Genomic DNA, 16,688 nt, shown 5'->3' on the forward strand with positions numbered 1-16,688 from the left:
TTATCTCGTGTTGCTATGATTGCAAATTAAACAGCCAAATGATGCAGTGCATGTTACACATTAATCACCCCAGTGCTCGTTTAAGTACTCGATCGGCTGTCATTGTCAGATATCAGCAAACTGGGAGGTGGAAAAGGTGAGCGGAACTATTTTTATGTTGGCACGACACCTGTTCGGTGCTAAAGCCTTGTTCTTATTGACATCAATTATGACATTAGGTTTCTTTAAACCACTATTGTTCTGTAAACTACACCAGACATGACCAACAACCTGTTGTTAGTTTGTTCTTAACTCTTCGATCCAAACAAGACATAGTTAACTGCAGCCTGCAGATGAGTACATGGAGAAAAAAAAAAACAAGCTGTGTCCAGATCACAACACATCTTCTTTTGGACTCACCTTGCCTGCTGTCATGGAGGCAGGTGCTTCATCTGTGTTTAAAACAGGGTTCACTTGCCCTGAAAGGAACCGATATTAGGTCCCCTACTGGTACATCCATCCTCAGCCATATTTGTGAACATTCTTCACAAAGTTACATATGACTTGCTCAGGTTACATTTCCTCCAAACCAACGCAATCAAAGAGATATCCTTTAAAATGATCATGACTTTCAGAAACTAAAGACAGTGATACGTTTTACCTTTTGCGGAGAGTTGAAAGAAACCCTGGTGCATTTACATTTGTCTTGTCTGCATACTACATACAGGTGCAAACAACGCCAACACTCCCCCTGTTTTCAGAGCTCTTATAGGACTGCTAACTGCACAGCCAACTGAGCTAACAGCAGTTACAGTTAGCAGTGGCTAGCATTTCCTCTAGGGATGTGGAACCCTCATTGTTTGGTGTATGAATTTCCACAGGTGGCCAATTGCACCCTTAAGTCCTACAGGTCTTTTTGTCATGAATATGTAGTTTTCTAAAGGACTGTATAAAATCTGATGCTCATAAAGAAAAGCAGAACCAAACAGTCTCAGTGTACCATCACATTAATGTGACGATGTCTCCTGTTGGATCACAACTGATGGCGTTCTGTCATCGAAAGGGCATACCAGGGATTACTTACATCAGCCATGTTTGCTTTTGTTTTTCACCACATAAAGCATATTTCACCTCTCACGTCATAACCTTTATTTAACAGCATGCTTGTTTTTCCACCTTTTTGTTGACTCGTACATCAACACGTCTCGTGTGTGCACACAGGCCAACAAACCCCGCTGAGCGCTGTGTATCCACATCATGTTTGTGCCACACCGGAAAGAAAATTACCCTGAAAGTACAAGCTTCAAACATTAAACACAGTGCTTTGTAATCTCTCACTTTCACACTCAGCAGTACACAAAAAGGTGACCGGTCTAATACAATGTACCAAAGCAAACACAAAAGTCCACAGCGGATAAGAGGAGCTGTGTTTAAGCAGCCATTAGCGAGTGTTTGAGTTAAAGAAGCCATTTAGTGAGGCAGTGCTGTCATGTGGTATTTGCTCCGACACTGCTTAAAGGCTGGCTAGTTAAACAGGCTGGGAAGGAAGGGTCAATATTTTAACAGGCAGGCCTGGAGACACAAGGGTTGAGACTGGCTGACAGCCGTCTCCCACATTCAGGCAACTTCCAACCAGTGCTTCGACTGGTCGTGCCTCAAGACAGAACGGACGTCCTGTGGACCACATCAGTCACCACAAGGAGAAATGACCAACTAATGTTTGGTGGGAGGTAATGAGAGGCACGTCCAAAGCTCTGTTAACATGCTGCGAGCCAGGGACTGACAGGTTTATTAATTAAAAACGTGTCAGCAGCTTTGTTTGTGAAATGAGACAGTACCGTGTTGATGTACATATTAGAATACAGTATTTTCTTTTTTAGCAATTAATTGTTTTCAGGCCAATAAGAAACACATCAATATTATTGTATAGAGTATAATATAATACCATCCACCATATTCAGACAGCGGCCATTTTCCTCTGACATCGAACTCGAAGGTCGTGCAGCTTTGTTCCAGGTTTAAAGTAGTTTATATGTCGAGAAATCGTTATCATGTCACCACCTCCTGATTCATCAGCAGCTGTAAAGACAATGGATAGAAAAGATCTACATGGACAGATAATATTCAAACGTAGAACAACATACAATATTTGTTACATGCTAACATTAGCATGCAATTGCCACCTTGGATACCATTTTGTGCTTTGGTTTTCAACATCTGTCTGTTACATGATACGATAGAAAAGGCTTGAAACAGTGAATTATAAATGTATAATTTATTCAAGCCTGGAAGTGAAACACACTGGATGCAAACACGGGGCAATGTTAGTTTGGAAGTGGTCTAATGCTAACATTAGCTAACGGGTATCAAATATGTTGTTCTACAGTGAAAGTTGACCTGATGTTCCTCCAGATTTCCACCATCCATCATGTTCTCAGTTGTTAAATAACAATGAAGTGGTGAAATGATAATGATTTGTCAGATTTGTTACGTTTGTAAGATTCTCAACTTTTAACAGAGCAGTAACACATCCAAGGTTCCCACCTAGGGTGAGACATCAGAGGAACAGGTCCGCCAGTTGAATATGGTCAAATGACAAAAATATTGCAGTGTTTCACTCACTGTCGATGTTGTCGAGAGCACAAATTTTTAAAAAATATATAGGTGCAAAAATGTGATAGCAAATCGAAACAACAAGCATAATGACAGGGCGAGTAAACAGAATGGGTACATATAAATGAGGAAAGATAAGGAGCAACATGACAGAACACAAATAAAACAGAGGTGTGTAAAAGATAAACGTCAGACAACCACACGAGACAGCACATAGTTAGAAACAGTTATATTCAAATGCTGAGTAGTTTGAAATCAAAATGTTAAAATGACATGAACTGATATATGTGGCATGTCACCCTTCAAGGCTTTAAAAAGGAACAAAATCCAACATATGTCCAGTACATGCATTGTTGTTTTCATATATGCATTCATGTTTTTCAGCTTCTTGTTTGAACTCATTGACTGCTACTAGAAACCAGACTCAAACTGTATCCATACACACACCTGATCAGTGGAGCTGTTCAGATTTTGAACTCCTTCAACCAGTGAGTATCCTAAAACAATACAAAATCCTCACCAACATGGAACCAAACAGAACATTTCCATACAGAAAGCTCCTTAACGCCTGAATAAGCCTGATTAAAGTCTCACAACAGGTGCATACAGGGAAACATCAGGCAGCAAAAGTGTGACTGTGTACTCAGTGGCCTCCAAAGAGAAAAAACAAAATCCAACTCATATTTGATCAACCAGTTCTGGCAACTTAATTGCCTTCCATAGCCAATTAGCCAAGTGCACATTGGCCATTAGCACACGTACTCTTCAGCTTCATTTGCTGTGAAGTCAAGTTTCAATCTTCAGGGGCCGTTAATGACGGCTCATCATCCGAGCAGAAAAGCAGTTCAGCACATCAGTGACCCCATCATCCTGTCTGTCCACGCATTCACTGTGAAATGATACCAGTGAGGCTGCAGGGCATCCTGGGTGAAAACAACCTGTCTGGAGTCAGTGGCAGTGACAGAGTAGGTGGCGTTACAGCTCCACAACTGGATGGCTGTCAGAATCGTTTCATTATGAGGTCATTTAAGGTCTGGAGAGACGGGTGGATTATAAAGCTACACTGTAAACCCAAGTCTCTGACCTCAAGCACAAATTCATCCATGACGCATTTAGACACATGAGCTTTCTGTAGGTATTCAGCTCCACCTATTGTCCACAGGGGGAACTACAAGTGTTGTGTTCCCTATATGCTTGTAAGTAATTGAGCACATTTACTAAAGTACTGAAGTAATGCACAGTTTTGAGGTACTTCAGTATTTCCAGTTTTGGATCCATTATAATTCACCTCCATGATGTTTTGGAGGCAAATATTGTACTTTTACTATATGCATTTGATAGTTTCTTCTTGCTACTGTACATGAGTGCTAAACTGGTGAATTTAGCATTAGATAAATCAGATAAAAAAACAATCAGATAATCGTCCAATCTACTTATATTCAAGTACATTTATAGCCAGAAAATGTATTTTAAAGGGGCAATGTGTAGTTTTCTTTAGAGGAGAATAAGGTCCCATAACACTGTTTGAAGCTAGAAAGGTGGCAGGGTCCGCCACATATAACCAAAGTAAAACAGTATAACCTGTGTTGTCCTTTAAGATCAGTTTGTTTATTCAGTCATGAAAACAAAGACAGCTTGTTTATTTATTTTGTTGTTGAAATTTTTAAATTTCTCTTCTGATTAAAAGGTCTTCCCCAAACCTACAGAGTGCACTGTCAGCAATACTGAAGCAAAAAGACACTTTTTACAGCACTGGGATGAACAAGGGACTAAATAAGAATAATCACCCAGGAGACAAAGATGGACGAGTCGTCTAGGCTTGAAGCAGACTGTCAATGTTGCTTAGTCTTCTCATGACACACAGCGCTCAGATGTTGTCTAAGAAGCTGATGCTACAACAGCATCATCCAACACCTTCATCCACAAAGCATTTGAACGATGTTGGTGGAATTTCACACGAGCAGAATGCGAGCAGAGATCCAGCCCACAGGATTTTAGCAGTGGTGAGAAGAAACATATACAGACTTGCTTCTGTGTACGCTTCCACCTAGTTGTGTAGTCTGGTTGGACATCTCTCACCTGTTGACAGGCCAAAAATGTTGAACAAACAGGGATAAAGTGTCGACTTGTCAGCAAGGCAAACTGTGTGCTTAGCCCTAAAGTGAGCCTTTGACTTCAGGCTGAGAGGGTCATTGTGGCTTTGACAACATGTCAGAGGAAATGTGTGCTTGACCTCGAGCTTGTGGAGTCCCTTTATTTAAACCTAGTGATGGGAAGTCTCCTTGACATTAAGATTAATTTATAAAGGTTTAATTGGCAGCATAATGTGTGCAACCCATTTCCTCCTGCCATCAAATATCCTTCTGCTTCTTAAAGTGAATAATTTTTGGATTTAGTCGTATTAAAAGGTATTTAGCAACATCTAGCAAAATGTAAATCACCTTGTCCTCTGTGATCAATGTGTAAATAATCCCCCACAGCTCAGTAAAATAAAAAAGGTGTGTTTTGAATATGTTTAAGGCCTTACAAGATGTATAATTGAAACACTTCTGTCTTCATGGTTTAAGAATTCATCACAACAAGACTTTGCATTATATATTTTAATGCCACCAAAAAGAGCAGCGTGCTAAACATCTTCGGAGTTGTTGGAATGCACAAAGGTAAAAAAAACCCTCAAAACTTATTTACAGGTGGTCAAAGATGGACTGAAGCAGAACCTACTGGACAGATCTATATTTACACACAAAAACTGAGAAGTATTGCTGATTATTTAAATCAGCCGTGTGCTCAGTGTGACATCCAACACATGAATAACCCTTGAAAATAGTAAGATGACTCTACGAAGTAAAAGAAAAAAAATAGAAAAGATCTTTTGTTCGAAAGCTCAAGCATTCTAGTCTTTGGGTTGCAGTTAAAGAGAGTGATAACGTTAGTAATAAAACATCCATGTCTCTAAGAAGTAATAATCCAGCATTCATAACACAAACTAATCCAGCAAATACATGTGAAATGTTCTACACTGTTCAATCAATACCACTTTAACGATGATTAAATTATAATTGCACCCTATTTCACTTTTAGTGGAGATCTGACATCATAGAGAAAATGCTCTGTCTCTCAAAGTGATGCATAGTTTGACATGGCGGTCCCTTCACTGCTCCGATAGTCAGGCAAAATCGTCATCTGCACAGCAACTCAAGGTTTTCTGCGTCTGGAAGAAAAGAAAAAGCACAAAGCTTGATGACCTGACGTTTAAAAGGCAACAGCTGGAATGTTGTCCACTATTTAATAAGTTGGACAGTTTATACACACAAACACAAAGCAAGAACACGGTTAATTTGCTTACTTTTGATAACCAGGCGTGCTTGAAACTGGAGCCTAATGGAAGGAAAAGTGTTGACAAACAAAACAGACACACATTAGACCAAATGCATACACTTCAACTTGACTGTACACTGAAGCATATTGTGAAAGTAAATTAATATATAGATTTTGTATGATTAGTTAAATTAAGAGCTTACTCTGTTCTCAATGTCCTCGATCTGAGCTGGTCCTTCTCCAGACCCTGATCGTCTCTTGCGACTGAAACAAAAAAGAAGTTTTGTCAAGAACAAACTAAAAAGGTTTTCTCTTGCAAAGTCACTTTGCTATATGAATGTTCATCATATATGTTTGGAGGGTTCTTGTTATCAGGCTAAAAGAATGTGGCACTTATATTTTAGGATACCATTTTACAGATAATATCATATTGCTCAGTAGACACAAATATTACAAATACTTTACCTTAGTGCTGATGGGCACTGTTGTTTTAGTGTCTCAATGTCAGTAAACTGCACAGCTTGCCCTCCGCCTCTGGTCTTAAAAACATTGCCCTGAGGAAGTAAAGAGAAGCTTTGCACAAATGTCCAAAGGATAATACAGGTAGAAACACACGCTCACAGTGAACAGTGAAAGACACCAAAGTGAAATCAAAGTTAGAATGTCAAAGTCAAAAGTCAAAGTTACATGCACAATATCAAATAATCAGGAGTCTCAAATTAAACAATCACGTCATTTTACCTTGATCAATTTGGTCTCAATCTCCCCGTCGGAGGCAAGCTCTTGATGTCTAAGCACATACTTGTGACATTTAGACAGAGCCTTCTCGTTCGGGGCCGACACCTTGATTGCATTGGGTATGATTGGCTGCATGACAGTGTCTAGGTCCAAATTAGAGGTTGGTTTGTGGTCTACCCATTTCTCCCCACCCGCAGACTGTGAGCGCCTGTGCCTTGGATGAACTGGAGGAGCCGTCTAGTGATCCCATTGTGAGGAAGACAAATCAGGACGTTATTCACATGTGACACCAGCAGGGACCATTTCAAGTGTTGGTGGAGTGAAGGTCGATCATTACAGGGAGTTAGCTTGTGCTGAAAATAAATGTGCTACTGGAAGTCAAAGAGGGGTGTGGTGTGTCCCGCTGGATTATTAATTCCCTGGTAATCACATCCAATATTTTGGCCTTCCAGTAATCCATATTTTCATAAAGTAACTAAAGAAATTGCAGTGAAACCAGACGATTAGTGAATATGAATCTACATGCAAAGCAGCGAAGAGGTGATGTGGACGACATGCAAATGGAACAAAGAAGTGGTTTGTTCAAGAGGTATGGGATGAGTTGTAAAGGACAGGTGACTGATTTTAAAATGTTTTTTTTAAATGACGACCAAAGTTGTGGACATCAGACTGTTAGATAATTCTGTTTTGGTCCCAACATACTGAGCAGGTAAATAACAAACAACTATTGTGTGGTGCTCCCAATTTAAACTTTTGTAGACCCAGTGTGGATGGAGGCTTTGCTTCTTTGATGCATTTGGTTTTGTTACTTCTACATGAACATGCAACATTCTGCATGAGTCTGCAGCAAATGTTCAGTCCTGCTTCCACTACTATGTGACAGGAGTTCTTCTTTGAGATAAACATCTGTTTTAGTGCTCATTGGCAGTTTTGGTCATTTAAAGTGGTGGTACTGAAATGTGTGATGATGCACTACAAGGAAATAGCAAGTCTAGAAAGCGCATGTTAGAAAGCAACATAAAGAACTACAAACACTACATGACTACTCATAAGGCCTAAGATGCAAGGCAAGAGGCTTCACAGGCACAACAGAGCAGTCTCTCCTACAGTCTGGATAAAGAAACACCAGACTTCAATGATGCAGCACTTCTACTTGATGCATTTCTAGACAAGCAGAAATCTGCTGATGACATTACGGGTGCAGTTCTGCACAAAGGCAACATTTCATCAACAGACTTGTAGAAATAAACTAAACAATCTTCAAGACATCTACGTTCTAACACACACTAACCCTTTTGCCTGGCTCTAGGTCTAGACCATAGACAAGAGCTGTTGCAGGGGCCTCAGTGTTTGGGGCCCATTGCCTGCCTCTCCTGCGACCCACGCTGCTGCTGCCGTGGTAAGGGTCGGGATTCCGGCTCCTGTACTGGGGGGTCCCAGGTTGCCTAAACTGGCTGCTTGAGTCTACAGGGAACCTGTGCTCCCAGTCAGAGATGCAGGAGGCTACTGAGGGAAAGGCTGAAGAGGAGGAGGAAGAGGAGGAGAAGGAGGAGGAGGAGGTGGGGTCAGGGTCCTGAACTGCCCTAACATTGGCTCGAGTTTGGTGGGAAGGTGTTTGGCTGAATTCCTGGAGAGTGATGAGGGAATGGGGCAAAGCATTGTGGATGTTAGGAGCTCCAGGTGAACACAAATACACAACAGGGTGATACAGAGAAGAAGCTGCTGCGTACAGGAAGTACAGAAATCGCAGGATTTGTGTTTAAGATCATCACAATAATGATTAGTAGCATGCAAATTTTCCACATTAAATAAAGTTTTATAAGACAGTGATTGAATATGCAGTGATAAATAACTCACAGGAAGTGGCGAAGGGGACGCAGACCTCTTCTGAGTGAGGATGCGATCTCTCTCCCGTGACGGCCTGTCAGGCTTGTCTGGATGCTCAGTGGGACAGCTGCCACTGCCACCGCTTTCTGTCACAATGGCCTTGAGCTGCTTCAGCTTCTCATCCTTCACCCACAACTTGTTCTGCATCTCCAGCTGCTTGGCGTTCACTCGCCTCTCCTAATTAGAAAACACCAGCAGGAAACAATTGAAAGAACAGACTCATTATTTAATCCTGTTCGACAAGATTCCCTAAGGTGTCGGGGCTCATATTTCTCATTTCTAAAAGAACTGTATGTTGAATACTAGTAATCACAAAGTACTTGCATTCATGATATGAATTTAACAAAACATATTAAATAAATTACCACGAGAGGCAGCTGGCTTTGCGAGATTAAGTGACCATGCAAATCCATCTAGCCAAGCTTCAAGCTTTGCGCTGAACACACAGTGGTTCAACTAAACAACATCCTATGAGCCCAAGCATGGTTAAGTGAGGTGTGGGAACGTGTGGGAAAAGCAACTATTTATTTGAAAACAACACTGGTGGGTGGTGTAAGTGTAGATGCTGCAATAGCAGTTTTATCAGAACTGGAGAATTAATTGAAAGAAGAGTAAAGGACGACACTGAAGGCTCTTTTCAGTGTTAAAGAAACATTTTCCAATCTCTCAGTTGACTTCAGCAAAAACAGCTGGCTCCCCTGGTGGCAGAGCTCCTACTATTGATCAAAATGGTTAAAGTTAGCCTGTATTAGACAATGATGGACAGACAGTTTTCCCGTTCAGTTGGCCAATATTTTTTTAAGGGCCTGTCCTTTGCCAGATATTGTCTAGAGGAACGCCAGGTTACTGAGGGGAAAACAAGTTCAAGAGATTAATGGTGTATGGGCAGACTTCTACTAAAATTGCTCAGGTGATATATTGCTTTTAACAAAGTGGCTCACAGGATCCACCTCTGACGTAGATCTGCTCCATGTGTATTCTACATGAGAATAAATTAATCATTTTACGGTATTTTGTTGCCCTTTCTATTTTGTACTTGTTTGAGCAGTGACTTACACACTCCTTCTCCCACTTGTGTTTGGTGTCCGTCACCATGCCCTGCATGCGCTGCTCCATGCGCCTCCTCTCCGACAGCTCGCGGTGGAGCCGCTGCTCCCGAGTCTCTAGCTCCTGCTGAAGTGAGCGTTTGTCCTGCTCATACATTTCTGTCGTCTTCTGTAGGATATCGATCTGAAGAGGGGGACCAGTATTGAGGGAAAAAAAGGGAATTCAAATATTCTTACTTTTATAAGCTTGGTTAGAAATAGGTTTTATAATTGAACTGATAATGCACCTTGTATTCTAGAGTTTTGGATTTCTTTTCTAGTCGTTCTATCTCTGTCCTCTGGTTGATGATTAACTTTTCTTTCTCGCCCATTTTGCTTCTTTGTTCATGCAGGACAGTCTCCTTCGCATTGAGCTGACCGTCAAGCTGCTGAAGCATGGACGACAGTGTACTGGCTGAAGGAGAAAAAAAATATGAATGTGAGACGTTAAGCATTTTGTCTTGAAAGGTTGCTCTTCCCAGCAAATGTTAAAAAACACTCTTATCATAATGAAGTGACTAACCCAGAATAGAGGCTCATCGGCATCTCCGAAACTTTGTATAACAGCCTCAAGGTTTCACCAGAAGATGATGAGCAAGGGTTTGAGTAAATGATGTCTTTTCAAAATTATTCATACATCATTGCTGGATTTAACAAATTCAATAATTCATTTAAACTTAAATCAGTTATGAAGTAGGCTCTTTATAATCCACAGGATTTTTTGTGGTGTAGAAAAATTGAGCTGTACCAGTTTTGTTGACCTGCTCTGTCATCATCTGTCGCATCCGATGCCTCTTCTCCAACACCTCAATCAGGCGCTGCAGTGTCTGATCATCAGCTGGGTCCACAAGCTCACAGGGAGGGACGGCTGGAAGGCTTTCTATGATTCTATTCAGCAGAGCTGGGTCATCCACTGTGTGGGTAAAAAAAAAAGTCATGGAAAAGTTTGTTAACAACAAGTCATATACAGTAAATGACAGGAACACTTCTGAATTGTAGAACACAGTTCTGGTCATACAGACTTTAAAGTGATGTACCTGCATTACTGGGACCCCCTCGATCTTCCAAGCGACGCGAAAGCTCGTCTTTGAAGGCCTGGTTTCTGTGTCTGCGTCCTGCAGCTAGGCCACAGATTGGCCGGTCAACTGGCCGTGCCACTTCCACCTCCTGGGTCATCTCAGCGAACCGCATCACCAGCTACAGCACAACGGATTACTATTAGAATTACCTTCATAATACATTTTAAACAACCAGCAAAGCTCCAAATTAGATGCTGATGTTTGAATTCAGCTGTGAACTTTGTGACTGACCATAGTTTCATCATAGTCATCAGCCTTTGGGTTGACACACACAATCATCCTGACTTTGCCTTCTCCATCAAAGTAGTTTTTAAACAGATGTGTAACTTTAGAGTCCCTGTACGGCACCATCTGGAAGAAAATAAAGCCTCTGTTAAACGTTTCCCCAATTTAAAATTATTCATGATAAATCAGAGCAACAGTTCACTATTTTGACAAGATTGTGAAATACCAACCCTATTAGTTCCACACATCTGGTTTTCACGCAGCACTTCCATGCATGTGCGCAGTGTCATCAGGGACTGGTTAATATTCCCTGTTAACAAGACATTACTTGAATTGTTTGGTATGTGATCAAACATTATTATCAATAATGATACATTAAACTTATATAGCACTTTTCAAAATACTCGAAGATGCTTCATAAAGAAATGAAATGCAGTGAACATCTGCAGATACACTGAAATGGTTAACTGACGGAGGACGGAGTAATGAATGAACGGACCTGCTTCACGCAGACGACTTCCCTCGGCTCTGGTTCTGCTGGTGCGCTCACTGCCTGCCAGGTCAACCAGACACAGCTGGCTCACATTCACCTGGTTTTTGTCCTGCAATTTAATATCACACCGTCAGTGTCACTAAACATTCCCCATAGTCCTTTTTACTAGATGATGTGTATTAGCTCAGTTTTGTCACAAACTGGTTAGCTTAAATTGAAAATCAGAGTGGATTACCTGCTTTCCTCTGAATAAACAGTTATCATAAAAACAAACAGATTTCAAGGTTTTACATACAGAAAAAACAAATATTTATCTGTATGTAATGTGGAGCTACATATGACCTGTAGAATGTGATCCCCGTCAGCATCGAGTGGTGCCTGGGCCAGCTTCACTGTGAACACACTGTGAGAGCGACTAGATTCACGGTTGAGCTGAGTGTTCGCTATCCTCCTTTTCTTTTGTCCTGGAGACACAGCAGAGCGTCATTAATACAATATGAAACACCAACAACAGAAGCAACTGTATAGGTAAAATCATTTCTTTATAAGGGCAATACATTTGAAGTCCAGTTATTCCTGCTGATTTGATTGGTCAACATATTTTGAATGCTGGTAACGGCCACTGGAAGCTACATCTCAAAATTGCCCAGTTGCAGATCACCATATCCTCTCTGCATGGACATGGCAAGGACAAGGCAAAGTTATGGCTGCCTCCTTATATGCAATGCATACGTTTTTATACATTTTGTTATCATTTTTCTGTTAAAATATTTCAATGCTTTCAATCAAAACGTACAAAAGCCACAAATTAAAACATTTAAAAATTTCCAACAACTACATGGCATCTATGAAGAAGATTATTTTTTTTACACTCACCTTTCCAAAAGACTTCAAAAGCCTCCTCTGTAGATTTTACCTCCACTTCTGTGCAGCCAGCAACATACATGTTATGATTCTGATCTTCACGGAGAATCTTTGACTGAGGTGGTCTAAAAAACAATCGATGCAAAGAATTAACATACAACAATAATATCACACAATGTGTTGCTTTAGTAAGACGAGCAGCAACAGCTACAATGGCTTTATTTGATGTTAGTGTCAACGTCTGTGGGGAAGCAGAAATACATTCAGGGGTTCAGACACATGCACACTGGGTTTGCACACAAGCTCGAGCCATTCGGGGAAGGGTCTCCAAACTAACAGCAACAACAGGGAGCCAGTCCTTGAACACAACAGCCAACAAAAACAACTCAAAGCTGATAAACTACACCTATGTATGCCACTTAGAGGGCTTTGGATTAATGGGATGGAAATGCACTGATGATAACCTACGCAAAATGTGAGCTACAGCCAAGTTACGACTATGAATGAACAGAGTACTGTGTAGTGCACTTTTACTGGCCACATACATGAACTCATTGTTCCGTACAGGCGTGCCTCCACCGAGCCACCTAACAAAAACAGGATTTTTAAAAAGGGCATCTTGTGAACATAGACAAACATTTCTGTCTCAATGAACTCATTCAGCACAGACACGGAACACAGTCAGAGTGGCTGTTATGCAGTGACACGTGGTTGCAGAACTACTAGAAAAACATGTGTAGTGTACATTAGTTGGGCGTAGCAGTGTGGGTATAGTTGAACAGAGCCATCTATCATGTACTGTATCAAAAGCACCACCAAAATCCTGGATTCAATTAGCTTTGTATAGACAACCTTTACATTGATTTTTTTATCTCTTACTTTGGTCTGATCGGGTCAAATGGAGCATCTTCAAGGAGATCATAGATATAGTTGTTGTAGACCTCGATATAGGACACAAAGACACTGTAACAACAGTCCTCATCCACATTATCAGATTTACAGGCCTCCTCTGAACTGATCATATCAGCAAACTCTGGGTCAGTCTTCTGCCTAAAAAAAATAAATACATCGAAAGAAAAGCAACATGATGAACAAATTGTACTTTTAATTCAGTTCCTTTTTATTCCAACAGTACTTGTGAACACCATATACAGTATATAAACTAAGAAGTGAAATAAAATGACACATAGCTACCTGGAGGAGGGCGTTTTGGACACTAATGGCTGACTGTCTCGTTTCTGTCTCTCCAGGAGAGCATCGACTTGACCCTGGATCTCCATCCCATTTTTGTCATCTGGTTTAAACACCTGATGATAAAACATTTCAAGTCAATGTCCCACCACTCTCAAAATATGCAATTCTTTCTTTAGAGACCAGCTACCCAGCGGACTAATAAATGAAAGTCTTACAAATCTTTTGGCCTGAAAGGGGCCGATGCTGTTGAAGAGCATGTCTAGTGATCGGGGGAGGAGTCCACCTTCACCAGGTGAGCCCGTCATGGTGAAGGTCTTACCACTTCCAGTAACACCATACGTAAACAGCAGACCTGTGCACAGGGAACATCACAGTTAGCTAACCACATCTCACAGAGAAGATTGTGCTAATGTCAGTTAAATATATCATGTTGGTAAGATAAAAGTTATGTCTGGGATTTAGATAATGAATGTGTGATTATGGTTTATTCAGACGACCGCAAAAACAGCCATTATTCATCAATTATCAGAGCTATATTAAATTCATTTTCAGCTGATCACATAATCATTTTAGCACTAGAGAAGTAAATCATCAATATATGGGATTCTGCATAGGGCACATTTCACAGCTGAAAAACATTGAACTCACTTACCATTTTTACAGTGAATGAGGTCCTCTACCAGCGGCCTGGCAACATCCTCAAACAGCTCCATTTGAGTGGTATTAATACCAAACACTTTTTTAAAGGAGTACTGTGTCTACAAGAAAGAAAAAAATATACAGCACATATGAATGGCATTTAACAGAAAATGAAAAAGAAGAGTTATAATTATCATCCTCATCGTCATCATGCATTAAACATGTTGATGTAAATGATGAAACATGTCCAATAAAATCTGAGGTCTTTACCAAATTCAACTATGACCTATCTTTAAGAATTTCTTTTGTTCGGTTTTGTTGTGCCACTTTTAATCTTCGCTGAGTAACCCTGAGTAAATGTATGCCTGGTTGCTGCCAGTGTTTGAATTTTTTTCCATTTTAACAGCTTGTTTAGATATTAGCTCTGGAGTGAGATGTCAGGTGGTTCCCAAAAGTTTTAAATGGTAATTATGCTTTACATGCTCAGATTAGGGCTGCGAAATACTTACCTCTTTGTACTCCCCATTGCGGTTGGCTTTAAGACCATCTGGAGCATGAAGCTGAATTGTGGAGCTGCTGATCATCTCAACACAGCATTCCTCATCTTCGCCTCCAAGTGGACGTATCCGGCAGTATACCTGCAGAGGAGTGAGTCGACAGCAGCGTGCAATAGAGTCATCACAACTGGAAGCGCTACATTCAGATAAACCTCATTTAAACACAATCTTTCAAAAAAATCTATTAATCAATGGTGTCAGCCACTAACAAACGTCTCCTTCTGATTTTGTGAGTTTAAGTCTTGCTATGTTGTGTTCCTAAGTGTCCCTAGATAAGCACAGTGTAAATCCAGCTTCAGGAAAAACTTTTCTGTCGAGGGCTTCACTACAGAAACAAGCTACTCTTTTAACTGTGTTGTGGTGTGATGCTGTTTCAGTTTGAGGAATAACAAAGTAAATTCTTCACTTACTCCGACAGGATCTTTCTCTGTGTTGGATGCCTTTTTTGGGCCATGCCTCCGAGGAGTCTTGCCTTTGCTTCAAGAGACAAAACAACACAGAATCAATGTCAAACACCAAAAATCATTTTGCAGTTATTTTGACAGATATTGTAACATTTGATTTTAGTGAGAACAGTAATTTTTGCATTTAATTTTCACTGAAAATGTAGAAATTGTAATTGTTTTTGGTGGAGTCCCTGAAACATAAACAAGCATGTTCCCTCACGTCTGAAGAATATCATTTATAGGTCGGGGGCGTCATTTAAATGTTGTGACACATGTTACCTTTATCAAGAGAATGCAGCTTATTTGATCTGGATATTGCACTTATCGTGATTGCGATTATTATGATTAACTGTTAACATGTTTATACTCCATATAATTCAATTAAATTACACTGAACATTTCCTGGATCACACATTTGGGTCAAATTCACCAGCAAGGATGTTCTTGCAAGTAAAACTCCTCCACACTAAATACAAATATTTCCTAATGTAAGTCATTATATAGGGACCGGATAGGATTTTCCACAAAACTGGAGATGCTTGAGTCATCTTAAACTTCCTTTAATATTTTGTATATCACATTAGATTTTCCTCAGTTTGGCAGTGAGGAGCCAAAACCACACCAGACCAAAAATGACATTTCATATGTGTTGTCTGTTATACACAGATATGTGGTGAGCAAACGTGTCCTATACATTTAGTCATATAGTGTAAAATTCTTCGATATGTGCCCAACTAATAACAATAACTTTATTCATAGACCACCTTTAAAATCAGTTTACAAATTGCGTTGAGCCACAGCAAGACACTACCGGATAAATGCTTAATAGTAAAGCTGAACTAGGACAAGTTGAAACAAGAAAAAAAAAAGGGACAACTATTTATCTACTTTTCCTCATCTAATGTACAGTTAAGCTAACTGGCTAAACTCACATTAGCTCAGGTGTAAATTGCTAACGTTAATTCACAGGTAATGGTCAACATTTACCTAAACTTTGTATTAAATTTGCCAGATAACCGTTCAGCTGAGGTCTGCCAGTTTCACAGAGTTAGTGTTATGACATGAATCTATAATGGCGTTAGTTGAAAAGTGACTTCTGAGCTAAAACATCAGTGCTGACCAGTTGGCAGACGGTCAACTAGCGTTAGCTGCGATTGACCTAGCTTAGCCCCCCTCATTATGCCGACTACCGTTAACAGTTTTTATCTAGAAAAGACCGCTCGCAGGTTACGTTAGATACTTGGATAATGTTTCTAGTTTTTAACACAGAGCGTAGATGTACATTTTCAGCAGTTTGTCTGTGTAAAAAGTGGTAAAACTCACCCCGGTCTCTGCATTGTTGGTGTTACACTCCTTTCCTCCACTAACGAGAGCGCCTCTTCTCGATTTGAAAATTCTGTTGTTAAACGTTTTTCCGAGTGTCTGGCATTTCGACCAATCACAGTACAGACACGGCGTGCAGGAGCGGAACTCCCGCCCCGTCTGAGATTTCACCCAATCACAAGGTAGGCACAGCGTCCAGGGGTAGAGCCCCGCCCCCAGGCCCTGGCTCACACACTGAGCGAGCTGCA

The 16,688-nt window shown here is 40.5% G+C and overlaps 1 protein-coding gene across 7 annotated transcripts; it reads right to left on the reverse strand.

The window, feature by feature from the left end:
• Positions 1–5,177: 5,177 nt before the first annotated feature.
• Positions 5,178–16,533, reverse strand: LOC119018348 (kinesin-like protein KIF23). Of its 7 annotated transcripts, XM_037095936.1 has the most exons (24): positions 16,441–16,533; positions 15,082–15,148; positions 14,624–14,752; positions 14,128–14,233; positions 13,691–13,827; positions 13,476–13,588; positions 13,161–13,331; positions 12,827–12,868; positions 12,294–12,406; positions 11,760–11,881; positions 11,424–11,526; positions 11,155–11,234; positions 10,931–11,050; positions 10,658–10,817; positions 10,369–10,533; positions 9,869–10,035; positions 9,592–9,765; positions 8,506–8,712; positions 7,940–8,275; positions 6,652–6,885; positions 6,376–6,464; positions 6,114–6,174; positions 5,939–5,970; positions 5,178–5,803 (listed from the first exon to the last, which is right to left on the reverse strand). In XM_037095936.1, the coding sequence occupies exons 1-24, from the start codon at positions 16,452–16,454 to the stop codon at positions 5,788–5,790; spliced, it is 2,958 nt and encodes a 985-aa protein (XP_036951831.1). In that variant the 5' UTR covers positions 16,455–16,533; the 3' UTR covers positions 5,178–5,787. The 7 variants fall into 7 exon arrangements, with proteins under 7 accessions (XP_036951831.1, XP_036951832.1, XP_036951834.1 ...); XM_037095937.1 differs by lacking the exon at positions 12,827–12,868; XM_037095939.1 differs by lacking the exon at positions 7,940–8,275.
• Positions 16,534–16,688: the final 155 nt, after the last annotated feature.

This window comes from Acanthopagrus latus, chromosome 4 (assembly GCF_904848185.1).
Source record: "Acanthopagrus latus isolate v.2019 chromosome 4, fAcaLat1.1, whole genome shotgun sequence".
Lineage (NCBI taxonomy): Eukaryota > Metazoa > Chordata > Actinopteri > Spariformes > Sparidae > Acanthopagrus > Acanthopagrus latus.